General features: G+C 35.6%; 1 protein-coding gene across 2 annotated transcripts in view; it reads right to left on the minus strand.

The window, feature by feature from the left end:
- The window catches only part of LOC131932357 (anaphase-promoting complex subunit 1), a 38,695-nt gene extending 26,462 nt beyond the window's left edge, over positions 1-12,233 (minus strand). Inside the window, exons 1-22 of one of the 2 annotated variants that reach the window (XM_059289273.1) lie at positions 12,153-12,233; positions 11,471-11,690; positions 10,760-10,912; positions 10,387-10,459; positions 10,144-10,238; positions 9,661-9,740; positions 8,944-9,023; positions 8,188-8,333; positions 7,341-7,579; positions 6,723-6,944; positions 5,934-6,032; positions 5,453-5,543; positions 5,268-5,333; positions 4,776-4,928; positions 3,546-3,689; positions 3,009-3,069; positions 2,401-2,588; positions 2,080-2,154; positions 1,529-1,717; positions 1,273-1,343; positions 732-823; positions 195-343 (exon numbers count right to left, since the gene is read on the minus strand). In XM_059289273.1, the coding sequence (XP_059145256.1) occupies positions 195-343; positions 732-823; positions 1,273-1,343; positions 1,529-1,717; positions 2,080-2,154; positions 2,401-2,588; positions 3,009-3,069; positions 3,546-3,689; positions 4,776-4,928; positions 5,268-5,333; positions 5,453-5,543; positions 5,934-6,032; positions 6,723-6,944; positions 7,341-7,579; positions 8,188-8,333; positions 8,944-9,023; positions 9,661-9,740; positions 10,144-10,238; positions 10,387-10,459; positions 10,760-10,912; positions 11,471-11,638 (2,634 nt within the window). In that variant the 5' untranslated portion in view covers positions 11,639-11,690; positions 12,153-12,233. Of the gene's footprint in view, positions 1-194; positions 344-731; positions 824-1,272; positions 1,344-1,528; positions 1,718-2,079; positions 2,155-2,400; positions 2,589-3,008; positions 3,070-3,545; positions 3,708-4,775; positions 4,929-5,267; positions 5,334-5,452; positions 5,544-5,933; positions 6,033-6,722; positions 6,945-7,340; positions 7,580-8,187; positions 8,334-8,943; positions 9,024-9,660; positions 9,741-10,143; positions 10,239-10,386; positions 10,460-10,759; positions 10,913-11,470; positions 11,691-12,152 lie in introns of both variants that reach the window. The other variant, XM_059289272.1, reaches the window with a different exon arrangement.
- Between the last annotated feature and the right edge of the window lie 4,924 nt (positions 12,234-17,157).

Below are 17,157 nucleotides of genomic sequence, written 5' to 3' on the forward strand. Positions count from 1 at the left end.
AAAAAATGTATCTTTACTGAGAGGAAATTTATGCTGAACTAAATGAACTGTTTTTACGGTTTTAAGAGTATGAAAGTACAGCAGCAGTTATATTCAGTCTATTCCTATCTTTATAAAATGTTAACATTTTTAATAAACACATTTAATTATTTTTTAATTTATTGAAAAAAAAATGAATATTTTAAAAGTCCTACTGATATGACTTTCTTTATGTTTTCACATAAAGGGAGATAAGGCATGGGTTTAGGTTGTGGCCCTGAACCCAAGGCTTGAGTTATCCACCCTAGCACAGTGGGAGCTTCTTTAGGAAAGATTTGAGGATACTGCATTTTGCTCAAATCATCTGAAAGAAAAAAAAAGTAAAGGTTGTTTACTGAACAAGAATAAATCACCATCTGTAACTAGACTACTTTTCTTTTTCCAGTAAATGTTACAGAGATTTGACCACAAATGTTAGATGAATAGTGAAGAAACTTGAGTTAGGTGTAAATTTCCTTTAGAGAATGACATAATTTTTTTTTTAAATTTAATACTTTTAAAAACCATTTTTGTAACTGAAAAATATTAAAGGAATATTTTCAGGGAAGAAAATATTTGGAAATCCAAGGAAATTCTAAAAGGTAACATTCTTAATGTAATTAGGTGTCACCTTGTGACTTGAACCTACCATCTGTAACTTATGTCACATGTACCTAACAACTATAATTTGACATATGTCACATGTACCTTACCATTTGTAACTTGACTTATGTCATCTATCTGCTCAAACAACTTTGGAAAATCTCTTTGGTAACAATCAGCATAGCTGGTACAATGTAGATCACTGTGAGGAATATGGCATTACAGTCAGTCTTATAAACAATATTATAAGAATAAAATAAATTACATATGGTGAACTAATTCTGCATAAGAATAAAATAAATTACATATGGTGAACTAATTCAGCATAAGAATAAAATAAATTACATATGGTGAACTAATTCAGCATAAGAATAAAATAAATTACACATGGTGAACTAATTCAGCATAAGAATAAAATAAATTACATATGGTGAACTAATTCAGCATAAGAATAAAATAAATTACATATGGTGAACTAATTCAGCACAAGAATAAAATAAATTTATATGGCGAACTAATTCAGCACACTGAAATCTTAGATAAATACACATAAAAATATGTATATAAATAAGAGGTTGATAACCAGACACCGTAACCTGTTTATTGTTTATAAACCAACTAAAATTCTAAAATGTACTGAGTGCAATATACCAGGCTATTTGATGGACCAGTGGAGCAAAGTCCTGCAACTCTTCTTTCAAAAGTATATTGAGTTTCATTTCCTGGATTCATAACAAAAAGAATAAAATTAAGAAGTTAACAAATAAAATATAGTTGTGTGCAGCTAAAATAATAATAATCTTCTTTTAATAATAACCTTTTATTTCTAGTTAATAAAATCTATTGATGTAAAGAATATAAAAATAAAATATTCTTGTTTATAATTAGAAGGTGAAATATTACCCACCTCGTAGACTAAGTGTAATGCAATTAAAATGGCAGGACAAAACGGGAAGAGCAGTGCGGAACTGTTGATGGCACAGGGACGCGACGGCTGCCAGTTTTCATTGAAGGTGGCGGACCCTGTGATACCCAGGGTGTGATGGGACGTGCTGGACAGCAGGTGGTGGTCAGAGATCAACAGGTAGTCCCAGTCCTAGGGAGAGGATTCAGCTTCTCAGGTATTTTTTTAAAAGTACATTAATGTTTTTTTTTTATAAACACAGGATAGTAGGCTTACAGTATCTGAGTATACTGGTAGTACATTTTGAGCAAAAAATAAATCTAGGATTAGGGCCATGTTATGGTAGTCTCGGATAGGCTCATGTTTCCCCTTTTTACCAGGTGACAGATAGAAAGGCTGCTTTTACAGCTATCCATTTATAAGGGACATAATTTGTGACTCAATGCAAGGGACACAATTTGTTACTTAAATTTAGAGGACATAATTATTGCTTACTGGTTTACTTGTTTTGTTTTATACTCTCCAATGTTAAGAAAAATTAATTTATGACTCACATCATCTAACCCTTGGTCAGAAGGTTTGGCCTTTTTGGTATGCATCACAGGAGAAGAGGAGCCATCACGCTCTCCCTGTGGACAAAATTTGGTGTTTGAATACAAAATTTGACGTTAATAAAAAAATATTTGCAAATCCCAAGCCATCGCTATATGATAATGTTCTAAAACACTTTCATATTTTTACATTTGTGAAGCATTATTTTATAAAAATGTTCTTTACATTTAGAAAATTTGTTTGAAAAAAAATTTATTTTTTAAAAACATGTTATTACTTAACACAAGTCACACTTTGTCCTAGACTAGAAACACAAATCTTACTTTAGTTGTTAGTCCCAGCTTGCCAGTGTCATATCCCATCATTCCCAGAATGCACTTGTTAAACATTGACCATTCCGAGACGTTGCCCACGCCCCCAGGGGAGTTGCGTACAGTGTACCAGCGCCCCAGTACCTGCAGGGCAATATCCTTGGGCAGCAGGTGCTTCAAGGCTTTCAGGCAAAGGTCGACTGCATGATAAGACATCATGTTAGAAACTGGGAAACTAAAATTGACAATACTCTAATAAAAAAAAGTAAAGATTCCTCTTTAGACCTAACAATCCATTGGGCAGATGATGTGGAGTTTATGTTTCTTGACCTCAGCATATAAAGGGATAATGTGGTCAGCACTATGCCCAGCCGCCTTTATCCCTAACAGGAGTTGGGTGGACTCAGTGATGCTTCACTAACTTGAACCCGGATTCGAACTCGAAACTATCGGGTTAGCAGTCTAGCGCTCCACCGCTAGGCCACACCATACCATAATACTCTAATAGCAAGTAAATAATAAAGGAATAAGGAAGAGGTAACTAAGTGGGTGGAGTCAAGTAATGTATTCCTAAGAGAGGATTGGGTTAAAATGAAAGGGAAACAAACATGTCTACTCACTTCCTGGTGAGGTTGTCATGGGAGGTAACTCTGTTCTACAAAAACTTCCATTCAGAAGTTCCTTAAATATTACAATATAAATTTTGATACAATGAGGTTATAAATAAATCTTACAATATAAAATTTGATACAATGAGGTTATAAATAAATCTATCACTTAAAAATCAACTTGAATTACTATTCTTTTTTTTTTACAATATCTACTTTTTGCACTTTTAACTAGTTACAGCAGTAAAAAAAACAAATGTTAACCATGTACATCTGTAAAAAATCAAATGTAAATAACTTACAGCAGTAAAAAAATTCAAACATGAACAGATTACACCAGTAAAAAATCAAATGTTAACAACTTACAGCAGTAAAATACCAAATGTAAACAACTATCAGCTAGTAAATAATGCAAATGTTAAATTAGTCACAGCAGTAAAAAATCAAAAGTAAACAACTTACAGCAGTAAAAAAAATAAAAAGTTAACAACTCACAGAAGTAAAAATCAAAAGTAAACAACTAACAGCAGTAAGAAATCAACAACTTACAGCAGTAAACTTGGAGCCAATGTTGTCTCTGAGATTCTGGATGAAGCAGCTGCCTGGAGTGACCATTGCCAGTCCACCCATAGAGAAGTCTAACTGGCTGCTGGAATCTTCCAGATTAGCAGACACAGGTGAGATGTGATTCATCTGAGAAGGTTTGTATCTCTATTTACATGGGTGGAGTCTTTTTTCTCAATTTATTCATTAAAAACACAAAGAATGTAACATGCCAGATAAGCAAGTTTGGTTTTTAAAGTTTGGAAACAAACATTTTTCCAGAATATTACATTCTTTAACTAAAGCATTATAATAATAATATAATTATAACATAATATATTAATATTATATTGGTTTTTTTTTACTCTTGCAGTAAAAAAAATGTTAAAATTATAAACCATTAGAAAATAAATTACAAAACTCCATTTCAGATTTCTATTAATAAAATGAAATAAGTTTTTTTCTTTTCAACTGCTTTTCTTTTGTGACATTAAATTTTAAAAAATTCCATTGAGCAAGTTCTTTGGCAAGTTGAAACTTAAATACAATACAAGAACATGACTAGTTTTCCTGACATCTGGTGCAAAAGCCTTGTTGTGGCTTGGTAGCTTGTATACCCTGATGACCTCTAGAACTCTACCAGGGGGAGTGTAAACTCCTGGCAAGTTCAACCAAGATAGGAAGATCTGTGTGAGTAGAGTCCAGACAAAAACAGGGGAGACTAGCTCAGGGTAGAGATGCCAGGAAAGTTCTTGTTGGCGGCATATGTGCCACGGGGAGGCGTCATATGTCCCAGGGGGAGGCGGCATATGTCCCGGGGGGAGGCGGCATATGTCCCAGGGGGAGGCGGCATATGTCCCAGGGGGAGGTGGCATATGTCCCAGGGGGAGGCGGCATATGTCCCAGGGGGAGGCGGCATATGTCCCAGGGGGAGGCGTCATATGTCCCAGGGGGAGGCGTCATATTTCCCAGGGGGAGGCGTCATATTTCCCAGGGGGAGGCGTCATATGTCCCAGGGGGAGGCGTCATGTCCCAGGGGGAGGCGCCATATGTCCCAGACGGGGGCGGCATATGTCCCAGGCGGTGACAACAAGCAAACGTACATAACTAGTCTTCACTTTAAATAGCATAGTATTCTACAAATTTACTTTTTATAATATGTTGAAAACACTAGATTTAATTTGTTTTAGTGATTCTTTTGTGTACCAAGTTTTGATAAATTTTGTGACACTTTACCTCATCCTCAAACCTCACATCCATGGCTGAAGGGGGCCGGCTGCTGGTGAAGACCTCCCCCCTGACTGGGCTAGCAAAGGGAGTGGTTGAAGAACGCACCATGCTAATGGACCCTGAGCCCAGTGAAAAGATGGGGATGTGAACCTGGCTTATCTAGGGGAGATAATTCAACCATAGTTATCAACAGAGTTGTATACATTTATGTGTACTATTTTAACAAGGGATATAATTCAACCATAGTTATCAACAGAGTTGTATACATTTATTTGTACTATTTTAACAAGGGATATAATCCTTAAAAGAAAATGGTTCCAGAAACACAATATCAAAATTAATTTTACATAAAAATTCTGTGTAAAAGTGAAATTACACGAAAGACAATTGCAGAATAAATGCATACATGAGAATGAAAATTGAAAAAAATATAAAAGAAGCAATGAACAATTAAACTAATTATTTAAATGATAAAGATATGTATAAGTTGAACCCTACCTTAGTTGTACCAGTATATAAGACAAGAACACCAGATATCTCAAGAATTAAAATCATATTTTGACCCTAAAAAACAAGAAAACAACATTTCTTCACTACACATTACTTTTATTTGCCACAGAGTTATAACAAAAACAGGATGTTACTAAAGAGTGAAGTTTAATGTGTACACAACAGTATCTTACTTCAATTGAAGTGGCATCTTTGGCAGGGAGAAGTGTCAGTGAACCAAAGATCAGCTGGCTTCCGTCATTGCTTTCCTCAAACTTTAAACACCTGTACGTGCACGAATCAGTTAATTGTTTAGTAACTGTTACATACAAATAATCTTTTAATTTGATTTTTATCTTAATATATTTGTACTTTTGTTGGAATTTTACTGATGTTAATTGTTTGACAATTAGGAATTATTCTTTTTTATGTTCTTTTTAACTCTTTTTAATTTTTTTTTTTTTTTTACAAATTTAGGTACTGTACTTTTTAATATATTAATTTAAAATTTGTGAGCTCTAATCTAGGTATTATTAATTCTTTTCAACTATAATTTTTTATCTGTTTCTAATTTAGTTGTGCCTATTTAGTTATGCTTTCTAAAAGAAAATGTGGGAATAGAAAATAAGATTGAATAAAAAAACTGCACCATTGCATCACAGGACAGGATTTTACCTTAAATGCTGCTTGTAAGGGACCATGTAACACAAGTACTGCTGGCCACAGAGATCTTGAGACAAAAAAGCTTTTGATGCTTTCCCAAGGGAGCCATCCCTGGAATAGAGGAAAAATGTAAATACAATGAAGAGGTATTTAAATTACTCATAACATAATAACTGGACATTGTTTTAAACAAGTTATTAGGTTGGTGTCGGAAGGTGTGGCCTAGCGGCAGAGAGCTAGACTACGAATCCGAAAGACTCGGGTTCAAAACCAGGTTCAAGTCAGGAAAATGTCCCTTAGTCCACCTAGTTCTGATGGGCGCATACCTCGAATTAGGGAAAACACTGGCGTCTGGGCATAGTGCTGACCACACTATCTCTTCATATGCTGAGGTCTTTGAAACATATGAACTCTACTTCATCTCCCCCATGTGTCTTGGGCACAAACGGAAAAAGATGAGATGATTAAAACTATCTGATTGTTTTTTGTTTTGACACTTTTAATTGGCTAATTTGTTTCTATCCACCTTATAGAGTAGTTTGTTTCTACCCACCTGATTGGCTGGTTTCTACCCACCTGATTGGCTGGTTAGTTTCCACCCACCTGATTGGCTGGTTAGTTTCTACCCACCTGATTGGCTGGTTAGTTTCTATCCATCTAATTTGCTGGTTGGTTTTTTATCCATCTAATTGGCTGGTTAGTTTCCACCCACCTGATTGGCTGGTTAGCTGGTTAGTTTCCACCCACCTGATTGGCTGGTTAGTTTCCACCCACCTGATTGGCTGGTTAGTTTCCACCCACCTGATTGGCTGGTTAGTTTCACTCCACTGCTGCTCCAGGCACACATTAGGCTGCAGGGATGCCATTGGGTCCATGTAAAAGCTCTCATTCCCCCCAAAGGACCCGTTGTGCCCTGACCCCGGGGAGAAGAGGAACCTGCCGGGGGACCTGGCCAGGGGAGGGGTGTGAAACCTGTACAGGGCTGAATTCACCGAGCCAGATACACCAGGGGACTGAGCTCGGCTGAGGATTGAAAAAAATTGGTCGTAATTAGAAATCATACCATTGATAACATATTGCTTACTACATACCATCTTCAAAAATGTATACATGCTTGTATGTTACTGATTAGAAAACATATCATTTTTTAGAAATCATACCATTAATAAAGCAAGTTAGCATGGTTAATTGTAAAATTGTATGGTATAGCCTACAAGCACAAATATAAATAAACATATTTTATTACTAAGTATGTTTAAAAATCATGTGAACATTGCTGATGTCATTTTTGCTTAGCAATTAAAAATTTTAAAAGCATAAAATATAAAGCATTTTATGAGATGCATGTAATGCTCAGAAATCCAACAGTATAAGAATCAAAGTAATTTCTATGAATAAAAAACAAAAGCTAAAACTCACTTGGTTGCCATCACTCCTACACCGGGGCTTGAGCGCAAAATCCCCCCAGGGGACATAACTTTCCCAGAAAAACTTCTCAATGGTGAAAAGCTGGAAGAGTTACTGTAACCCTGCATGGTGCCAGAGGCATTGGCATGCTGGGAGAAACTAGCAGACAGGTTGTGACCTGTACGTGCAGTGTATGGTGTCATGTGCAGAAATGATGTGTTATCCACGGATGCAACCAACGTGTTGATTTCCTGAGAGGATAATTAAATGTTGAACAATAAACAATGAACGTAACTGAACCTGATTTTTGATAGAAGTAAGAATTGAATAATACAAAAGTTCTTTTTATTAAAACAAAAACTTTTTAAATTATTGAAAAATATAAACAATATAGTAAAAATTGAACTGTTCTCAAAATAACTGACTGATTTCTGGGTCAAAATAACTGACTGATTTTTGTGTCAAAATAACTGACTTACTTCTTGTCAAAATAACTGACTTACTTCTTGTCAAAATAACTGACTGACCTCTTATCAAAATAACTGATGGACTTCTTCTCAAAATAACTGACTGACCTCTTGTCAAAATAACTGACTGACCTCTTGTCAAAATAACTGACTGACCTCTTGTCAAAATAACTGACTGACTTATTGTCAAAATAACTGACTAACCTCTTTTCAAAGTAACTGACTGACTTCTGGTCAAAATAATTGACTGACCTCTTGTCAAAATAACTGACTGACCTCTTGTCAAAATAACTGAATTCTTGTCAAAATAACAAACTGACCTCTTGTCAAAATAACTGACTGACCTCTTGTCAAAATAACTGACTGACCTCTTGTCAAAATAACTGACTGACCTCTTGTCTAGCTCTTCTAATCTTCCACACAGAGTGAACCCCAGCAACACAGTCGTACGTGAAAGCAAGTGAAGGTTCGGAACTTGTGAAAATCACTGTCATACTGCTGTCTGTTAGGTACGACATCTTGGGTGAGCCACCTACACCTAAAAAATTTAATTCAGGAGTTAGCAAAACCTTTTGGGTAGTTTTAGAAAATTACATTATCAAACCAGAGTCTAGCCAAAGACGGAGATGCCTGGAAAGCTCTCGTCAGCTGCCTATGTCCCAGGAAGGGCAAAAAGCTAACCTAACGTAACATAATCAAACTATAGGATGCTGTGGGCAAGCAAACTCAAGTTTGGTTCTTTGGCTCAAAACAGTATGATTCCCTGAGTCCACCCAGCTCAACTGGGCTTAGTGCTGAGCATAGTATCTCTTTAGATGCTCAAGTAAAAAAAAGATGAATCCAATATCATTATGAGCCATCAGATTTGAAAGGGTACAGTATTAAAAATACCCCCACTACAGAGAAAATATTTATATTTATAGTTTTTTAAATTTTTAAATTCAAATATCTAAGCTTAAATAATCTCATCTATATTTAATATGTAGTTTTAATTCTGAATACAACTTTAATTTTTTTGCAAAAAACTAATACTTATAGACATTACAACAGCCATTGTATTAAAACTGAAACATTTGTTGTTTTTTTAATGAAGAACAGATCTCAAAACTTTAGCGGATGGATGTTTATTATGGTGAAACAGCAAATACCTGACACTCTGGTTATCACAGGTGCTATATCATCCAGCGGGTGCAACATGCTAAATATGACAGTCTGGCTTGGGCAGTTTCTGGAACATACAACACAGTTTAACTTTACGTGTCAGAGTTCAAGGGCTGTGGAAACAAGTTTACAAATTTCACTGAATTCACATTCCTTTCTGGGCCATGATGAGCAATGGGCTGCAGCCATACCTCTCCAACAGACTCAGTTTTAAGCTGCTCTCTTTTTTTTGCACCCACATAAGCCCGGCAGCCCTAGCCTCATCTTATACTGTCCTTCTCAAGGATTTCCTGAGACAGCCTACTGGGGATTCCAGTTTAATACTGGAATACTGATTGGCTGGTTAGTTTCTACCCATCTAATTGGCTGGTTAGTTTCTACCCATCTAATTGGCTGGTTGGATTCCAGTTTAATACTTTCTTCGCGATGTTATCCCTCCCTTCTCTGAGTATGCCCTATCCATCCCCATTTGCAGGCTTTTATGTCATTTTCTATTGGCTGTTGTTTGGTGCTTTGCCACAGGTCTTTATTGAATATTTTGTCTGGCCATCTTATCTAGTATTTGTCTTAAACATCTGTTTGTGAGCAGCTGTAGCCTGTCCGTATTTGTGTTGGTAAACCTCCAGTTTACAAATTTAAAAGGCTGAAAAAAATATACTTTTAGAAATATTTTAAAATATTTTACTAAAACAAAATGTGCCTACTTTTTCTGTGACTTCATCTCAGCGTTTGTAAGTGTTCTTTCAAATAAAAGCCCATTCTTGATGAGCCATGTTTGAGAGACCTGTTGAAAATAAATTGAGCTTAATCAAAAAAGATAATAGTAAGAACCCTTAATAGACAGTAACTTTTTAAGTGTACTTTGGTGAATGATATGGAACATTTGCAGCTAACACAGACTGCACTGTTGGCAAAGGATTATCTCTGTGATCTCTATTAATCCCTTACAAATTAGACAAACACCACAAACTAATTTAAACAACCAATTAAAACAGCATTTAACAAGAAATGGAAGAATGATAGAAGAAAATGTATCACAATTGTTCTATCCCATCCACAACTTATTATAATATGCGGCTTTGTACCTTAACAAAAACTAAGCCTTAACCTAAACCATCTATTTTGTATTGCCAGGCTATATGTTATTTTTCTTTTAGATTCGGCAATTAACATGCAATGTATGGTACCTGAAAGGGCAATGGTGTTGAGTACTCTCCCCCTTCTTCTATAAAGAAACTTAATGTGCTAGACTCCACAACACAGATACCTTTCTGCACTTGCCCTAAGTTAAAGAGAAGAAACATTCCTTTGTTAAATGCAAGTTTAGAAAACGTCATTTAATTTTTTTTAAAGATTAACCATAATAACCAACTAAAAACTCCATTTAAAAATTAACATTTTAATTAGAACTTTAAAAAAAAATTTCTAACCTTCTGACCCCATTGTGGAGCTGTAATCGACTGTCTGTTTATCAGATGATAAAATAAAAGATCCCCACAGTGCCTAACAATGACAGAATAAAAGAAATGATCCATGACAAATTCCTAAATAATAAGTCAAGACAAAAACCAATGTACAGCCACATAGACAATACTAGAGATTAATAGATGCACGGGTCTCACTGTAATTTCAATACAGGATAAATTTTAAATGTGGAAATTAGAACAAAATGAAATGTAGATATTTAATTTTGTTTCATCATAGAATACACATCTGAACAGGCTCAGTACAGGTGTTCAATCTCACCCAATATTCCAATAATGTTCTACCACTAACGTACTACAGATCTTATTTCTCAAGTACCTGCAACACAGGAGAATCCATGGTAAAGGTCTTAACCAGGGTCCTAATACTGTCTTGGCTACCTCTACTCCAAATGACAGTAGGGCCATGGACGTAGAGCTCCTCATCATAGCTGTCACTGGTCTCATGTTGTCTAAACACCCAGCTCTCCTTCTAGAAAAACAAAAACAGTACAACAACTTTCAATGTGATCTACTTTTATGGTTTAAAAAAAAACAGTAGGTTTATGAATGTATACATACATCTGGACAGTTTTCATTATTTTGCACCTCTGGTAGATGGTACATATAGATTATGGTATTTTTTGTTATTTCTTACATTTTTTTTCAATAGCGCAACACATAAGCAGGAGGTGTTTTTTCTCAGACAGAATTGTTTTTCTAACAGTCTATAGAAACAGACCACAGCTCAGAGAGTATCTCTCTGATTTTTAAATTATATCACATTAAAAAAAGGTGCCTGGCTCAACACACAATAATAAGACAAAGTTATCTATACATACAAAGGGCTTAAACTGTGGCAAAGGGTCACATATAATATATCATCAACAGAAATTATAACTAGTGATTAAACTAATGTTTAAAATGGTGTTTACATAATGAAAGTTAATGCAAGAACTTAAGTCTTAAGCAAATTATGAGATTATTCAAAAATTCTACTAAGATAATAATAATAAAGTAGCTATTAATGTAATTTAAATAAACAAATTACTTTATCTGGCTCATGTAAACAAATATCTTTGAAAGATTTGATCAATGGGATGCCATGATCTGTTATGGGATAGCTGCTTTTCCTTTTAATTTGAAACTGCCCAGGATGTCGGCGAAGGTATTCGCGGCCGAAAGGGACAAAATCCTGGGTGTCACAAGCTGTAATCATCTCCTCTGACTCCAGTGTGATGGGAAAATTTCTCACACAAGCATAAAATTTACTGGAAAAAATGAAGAAATTTCTCACACAAGCATAAAATTTACTGGAAAAAATGAAGAAATTTCTCACACAAGCATAAAATTAACTGGAAAAAACGAAGAAAACAATCCGCAATTATTTTTTGATGGAGAAACAAAAAATTTTATTCACCAAATAACACAGAAATATCAATTTATTATAACATTCTGATATTATTTAAAATCTAAAAAAAATAACCATCAAGAATCACCAACACAATATATTAAATACCCTTAAATTGCAGGCAAAGAATTTACTAAGGTCTAGTTAATTAGTTGGATTAATTATCCATTCTTGTTTTCTACTGATGCAGTAACATGATAGTGAACTCACATTTACAAATACCTGATTCAAATAAGAACCTAAAAATGTAAGCTCTGAGGCTTATATCAAAGTAAGGATACTGTGATACATCACTGACTTAAATTGAAAATGCAAAACTTACTTTTATTTGAATTAACAGTATTAATGTTGTGACTTTAACTGATAACATCCATAAACAATACTATCCATGTTAGAATTTGGTGATTTCTGAAAAAAAATGAGGCATCATGAACTAATGTATTAAAAAAATAAATTTGAGGCATAATATCTAAAGACCCTTTTTTTATTGGTTAGTTTATTAGGAGTGTTGGCAACATGAGTAGTGTTGCTCTGCTACCAAAATGGATGGAAGAAACACGCACACATTTATTATATTCACACACATAGATACAAGAACATGGAGGAACACAGAGGAGGCAGTAAAAAAATTAGTATTACAGTTGGTAAAATAAGATATCAGAAATCGGGATGCCTCAATGTTAATGTGTGAGATATAGGTCTAGAACTAGTTGCAGAAAGACAGATTAGTATCATTACTTAATCAATTTTTTTATAAACTTGTAAGGGTTGTAGGCCCATTTATTTTATTTGGTAATCTATCGTTTTGGGTACGTAAAATCGCCGGCGATTTGTAATGTGAAAAACAGGTGACTCCTTACATTTTAATAATTATTTCACATTTTGAGGAAGATTTATGTTTTAAAAAATTCAAAAATGTTTCCTTGATTCATTTATGTACCTGTTTTTAAACAATTGAATTAAATCTTTTCCGTAATAAATGAAGACTAGCGATGTTTCCAACAGATGCAACCATGCTCATGTACTATAGCAGCCATCTTGTCTAAGTTTTATTTTTATAAGCTTTTAGCGCTAGATTCAGGGGGAAGCCACTCTATTTTACAAATGGCTGCTATTTATATAGCAAATCTTGCTCTCAGACACTGCTGTTTAAAGTTAATTTCTGGCCTATATCGATATATTTAGCCATTGATTTAGGTTTATTATTCATTTATCTATAATATTTGACACAAAAGTATGACAATATTCAATATACTTCTATTAAAGCCTTGACAATGAGGTAACGTTTTCGTACATAAATAGCCGCGGGCGATTTTACGTACCCAAAACGATAGATTACCTTTTATTTTAATCATAAAACAATCTGATTTATTCAAAAAATTAAATCAGCGTAGAATTATCTGTCTCTGATAAAAACAAATTGCCATAAAAATTTCAGGTTTGTATGCCTAAATAGTAAACAAAATCAAATGGCCCTAGGCCCAAGCAAGACTCAATCAACTTGAATCAAGACTTGAATCAAGTATCAAGAGTCAAGACTGCCACAAATGAGGTGACAATTGTCACAAATTGTGACAAGAAGAGCCTCTATTTTTAATAATTTTTGTTTAAGACTTTAAGACAAAGCCTACCGTTAGGTACACAGTTACAAAATGCACATGGAAAACAATACTAATAGATCTAGATTCTAAATCTAGAACTATATATTATATAATCGATGTGAATGTGATTATTCAATTCAATCTAAGGTTGTTGTTTTTTTGAATCACCAACACTGGGTTGGTCTAATTACCTAAATGTAAAGTAAAAAATACACACGATGAAGATCTAGGCCTAAGGTCCAAAGGAAGAGCGAACAATATACTGAAAATAACTGAATATATTTTTAAACCATCTAGATTCTATGGGTATTTAAAATTTTAATAACAATAATCTGATATCTAACATATAGATCTAGGCATGTTCTGATAATATCAACATATCGAGATCATAATGGCGGTCGTTCATAAAGTGGGCCGTCCTAACAAATCATAGAGAAGAACGGTAGAAGAAGAGGAATAGGCTGTTGGACCAGTGTTTCTTTCAGACATCTCTTCGAGGGGCACCGCCACCCCCCCCCCCAAGCGCGTATACCGCCCACGAAGGAAATAGAAAAATAAGACCTCCCCCAATCGAAAGTTTCAAGTGCCTCCCCTTTCCTGGAGTTTCCTGGAGAAAAAAATTCTGAAAGAAACACTGCGCTGGGCTCACGTAGACGCAGATAAGGAAAGCTGCCTGAAACCGAGTCGGGCAGGGATGTGTGATTTGCTGCCCTTTGCTCCCCATGAGAAACAAAGAAATAAGTCGAAGTCGAATTATCTAGCATATATATATATAGGCGTTCTGATAATATAAACTATTAAAACTCAAGATTACAATGGCGGTCGTCCATAAACAACGTTATTCGTCTGGGGTGAGGATTTTGTGACGACCTGTGACCATGGGAGGGTTGGGCAGAGTGTATGATTCCAAACATTTGCATTTTAAAAAGTAATTTTAAAATGGATTTTATTTCGCATTTAGGCTACACATTCTTGAGTCTGTTTTTATGACTACAATAACTAACTTTAAAATTCCTCATTTTTTTTTACAAAAAGAGGTGCCATTTATGGCGAACTGCCCACTCAGTCCAATTATAGCTCCACTATTTTATATTGCTCACATCTGCATATATATATATATATATATATATATATATATATATATATATATATATATATATATATATATAATGTACGCTTCCGTTAGCTCATTTTTTAATATAGATGGAAGTAGATGGAAAACATTCTGGGAACCCTCTGACCTATAGTTGTTTTTTTTTCAATTCCTTGGAGAGCATTAGGGCGATCTAGAATTTCTACAACCTTTTTACAAAGCTTTTTTGTTTTGTTTGGTATCTTATGGTGTTTAGAGTGATCACTAGTTTCCGCGAAAACTTTTGAATATATTTTTTGTCGCATGAATATTTAATTATTAATTCGAATTATTATTTTTCAAATAAAAACGAGTATAAAAACTTTTAGAAAGAAGTTAGAAAATAGACATTTTTTTATAGATCTCACTGTAGCCTGATAGTAAAATAACAGAATTTGTCAAGAGCCGTGTTATACTTTATAGACCAAATTTCGCACTCAAACGTGGTGCATGAGAGAGCGTCAGCCTTATTTAAATGTTGTGTTTTGATAAGTACAGACTGGAGTGGAAAGTATTTTAGCATTTACTTCACATTGAAATTTAATATAGATTCTAGATCTATATATTTTTTTTTTGTAAAGAAATTTGATTTTTTTAAAAAATAAAGCCATATCAATCCTTTATAAAGAAACAACAGTTTTAAATTGCAATCGTTTTTAGAATTTGTAGGCTGAGGTGTGACGTCATTTTAGGGTGTCGTTTTGTGACCATGGGGGGGGGGGGGGGTAAATCGTTCTAAATTAAAAGAACGAGTCCTTCTTGGACTACCCCAATTTAAATTAAATGTATTAAATAACCTGTGTATTTTTAGTGGTTTGACGTGTTTCTTTCAAAAGTGTGCATCTCATTTTCTGATAACTATTAGATCTACATTTCATTTTTTACAAACAGTAGGATAATATATAAAATCTAGAATGGTGTAGTGCAGTGGCGTAGCGAGGTCGGGTGTCACCCGGTGCGGCACTTAATGGTGTCACCCCCCAGAGGCGTAGCGACCCTTCCCGGGGACGAACTTTCAAGTTTTCGATTTGCACCCCCCTCAAACTTTCGATTTGCACCCCCCCCCCTCAAGTTTTTTCTCTATATATTTTGCTATTTTTTTGCCTTGGTGTAACCCCCATAAATGGTGTCACCCCCACCCCCCGAAGAGATGCCTGGAAGAAAACACTGTTTGGGATGATCTATTGTTACATAACATTGGGATGATCATTGTTACGTAAACGTTGCACGGAGAGAAATCATATGATCATCATCGTTTGCCGTTCATGACCAAGAAGTAGAGTTAATATGTTTCTGTTACCTCCAGTGTTTCTTCCAGGCATCTTTTCGCCCCCCCCCCCCCCCGAGAAAAAAAACTGGAAGAAACACTGGTTACCTCGGCACTATGCCCAGCCGCTTTTGTTTCCCTACCGTAATTAAGGTACTCATCAGCGCCATCAGAGAGGGACGCCTTACAGACTTGATTCCCCCCCCCCCCCGAACTTTCTGGTTTAGCAGTCATGAGCTCTACCATCATACCACGCCGTCCCATATGGAAAGAAATGGTGGATCAAAATTGTCACATTTTTTATGGTATATATAGCCCTAATAAATTTGCGTCATCGTCATGGTTTATTTTAGACACTATTCACCGGGGATCGGGGTTTACTTAAAACATCGGGGGGCACGCTTAAAATTTCCTTGAGGATTGGGGGGGGGGCACACTGGTCAAAGTATATTTTTCAATAATTTTCATACAATCTTTTTTTCTTTATAGACCCTACATTTTCTATATAGTGGAGGGGGTACGCTTCCCTCCCCGGAGAGATGGCTGATAAATCTCTGAGCCCCACGAGGGGGAAAGAATGAAAATGGAGATAGCCCTCCCCTCCTCCCCTGTGAGTTTGGTACAGGAAGGGGAGATTAACACCTTATAACAACAAAAATGAATTGTTTAAGCCCTAATTAAGAAGTATCAGCAAATTTGTTAATTCGTTTTTATTTTTAAAAACTGATTTTACATTATATAGTACTAAAAATTTTCATCACAAACAAAGAGTAGGCTATTTAAAGTCATATTTAGATGACATAGTTACCCTATTTAAATTAATAGTCTATGGGGGCAGGGGAAAAAAGTGTTAATCTGTTTCTGTGACCTTGGCATATGAAGGGATAGCACTATGTCCAGTTGCCATTATTTTCCCCTAACGTGAGTCAGGTACCCATCCGAGCTGGGTGGACTCAGGACAGAGGCGTAGCGAGGGGGGGGGGGCGGGGGACATACGTCCCCGGGCGCCGACCTAAGGGGGAGGCGCCAAATTGAAAGTTTGAGGGGGGGTGCAAATGAAAAGTTCGAGGGGGGGGGGTGCAAATCGAAAGTTTGAGGGGGGTGAAAATGAAAAGTTCGAGGGGGGGGGTGCAAATCGAAAAAGTTTGTCCCCGGGCGCCGGGAAGGGTCGCTACGCCTCTGACTCAGGGACAATCTCAAACCCGAGATCCCAGCTATAGACTTTCGGGCTAGCAGTAGTGCGCTCTACCTTAGCTGTTTAGCTAATATAGGAAGCTTTTAATAGCTGCGCGAATGCGAATCACCGGTGGACTTATAGTTAATTAAA

Source organism: Physella acuta, unplaced genomic scaffold (assembly GCF_028476545.2).
Source record: "Physella acuta isolate Inbredline_101_S28 unplaced genomic scaffold, ASM2847654v3 ptg002145l, whole genome shotgun sequence".
NCBI lineage: Eukaryota > Metazoa > Mollusca > Gastropoda > Physidae > Physella > Physella acuta.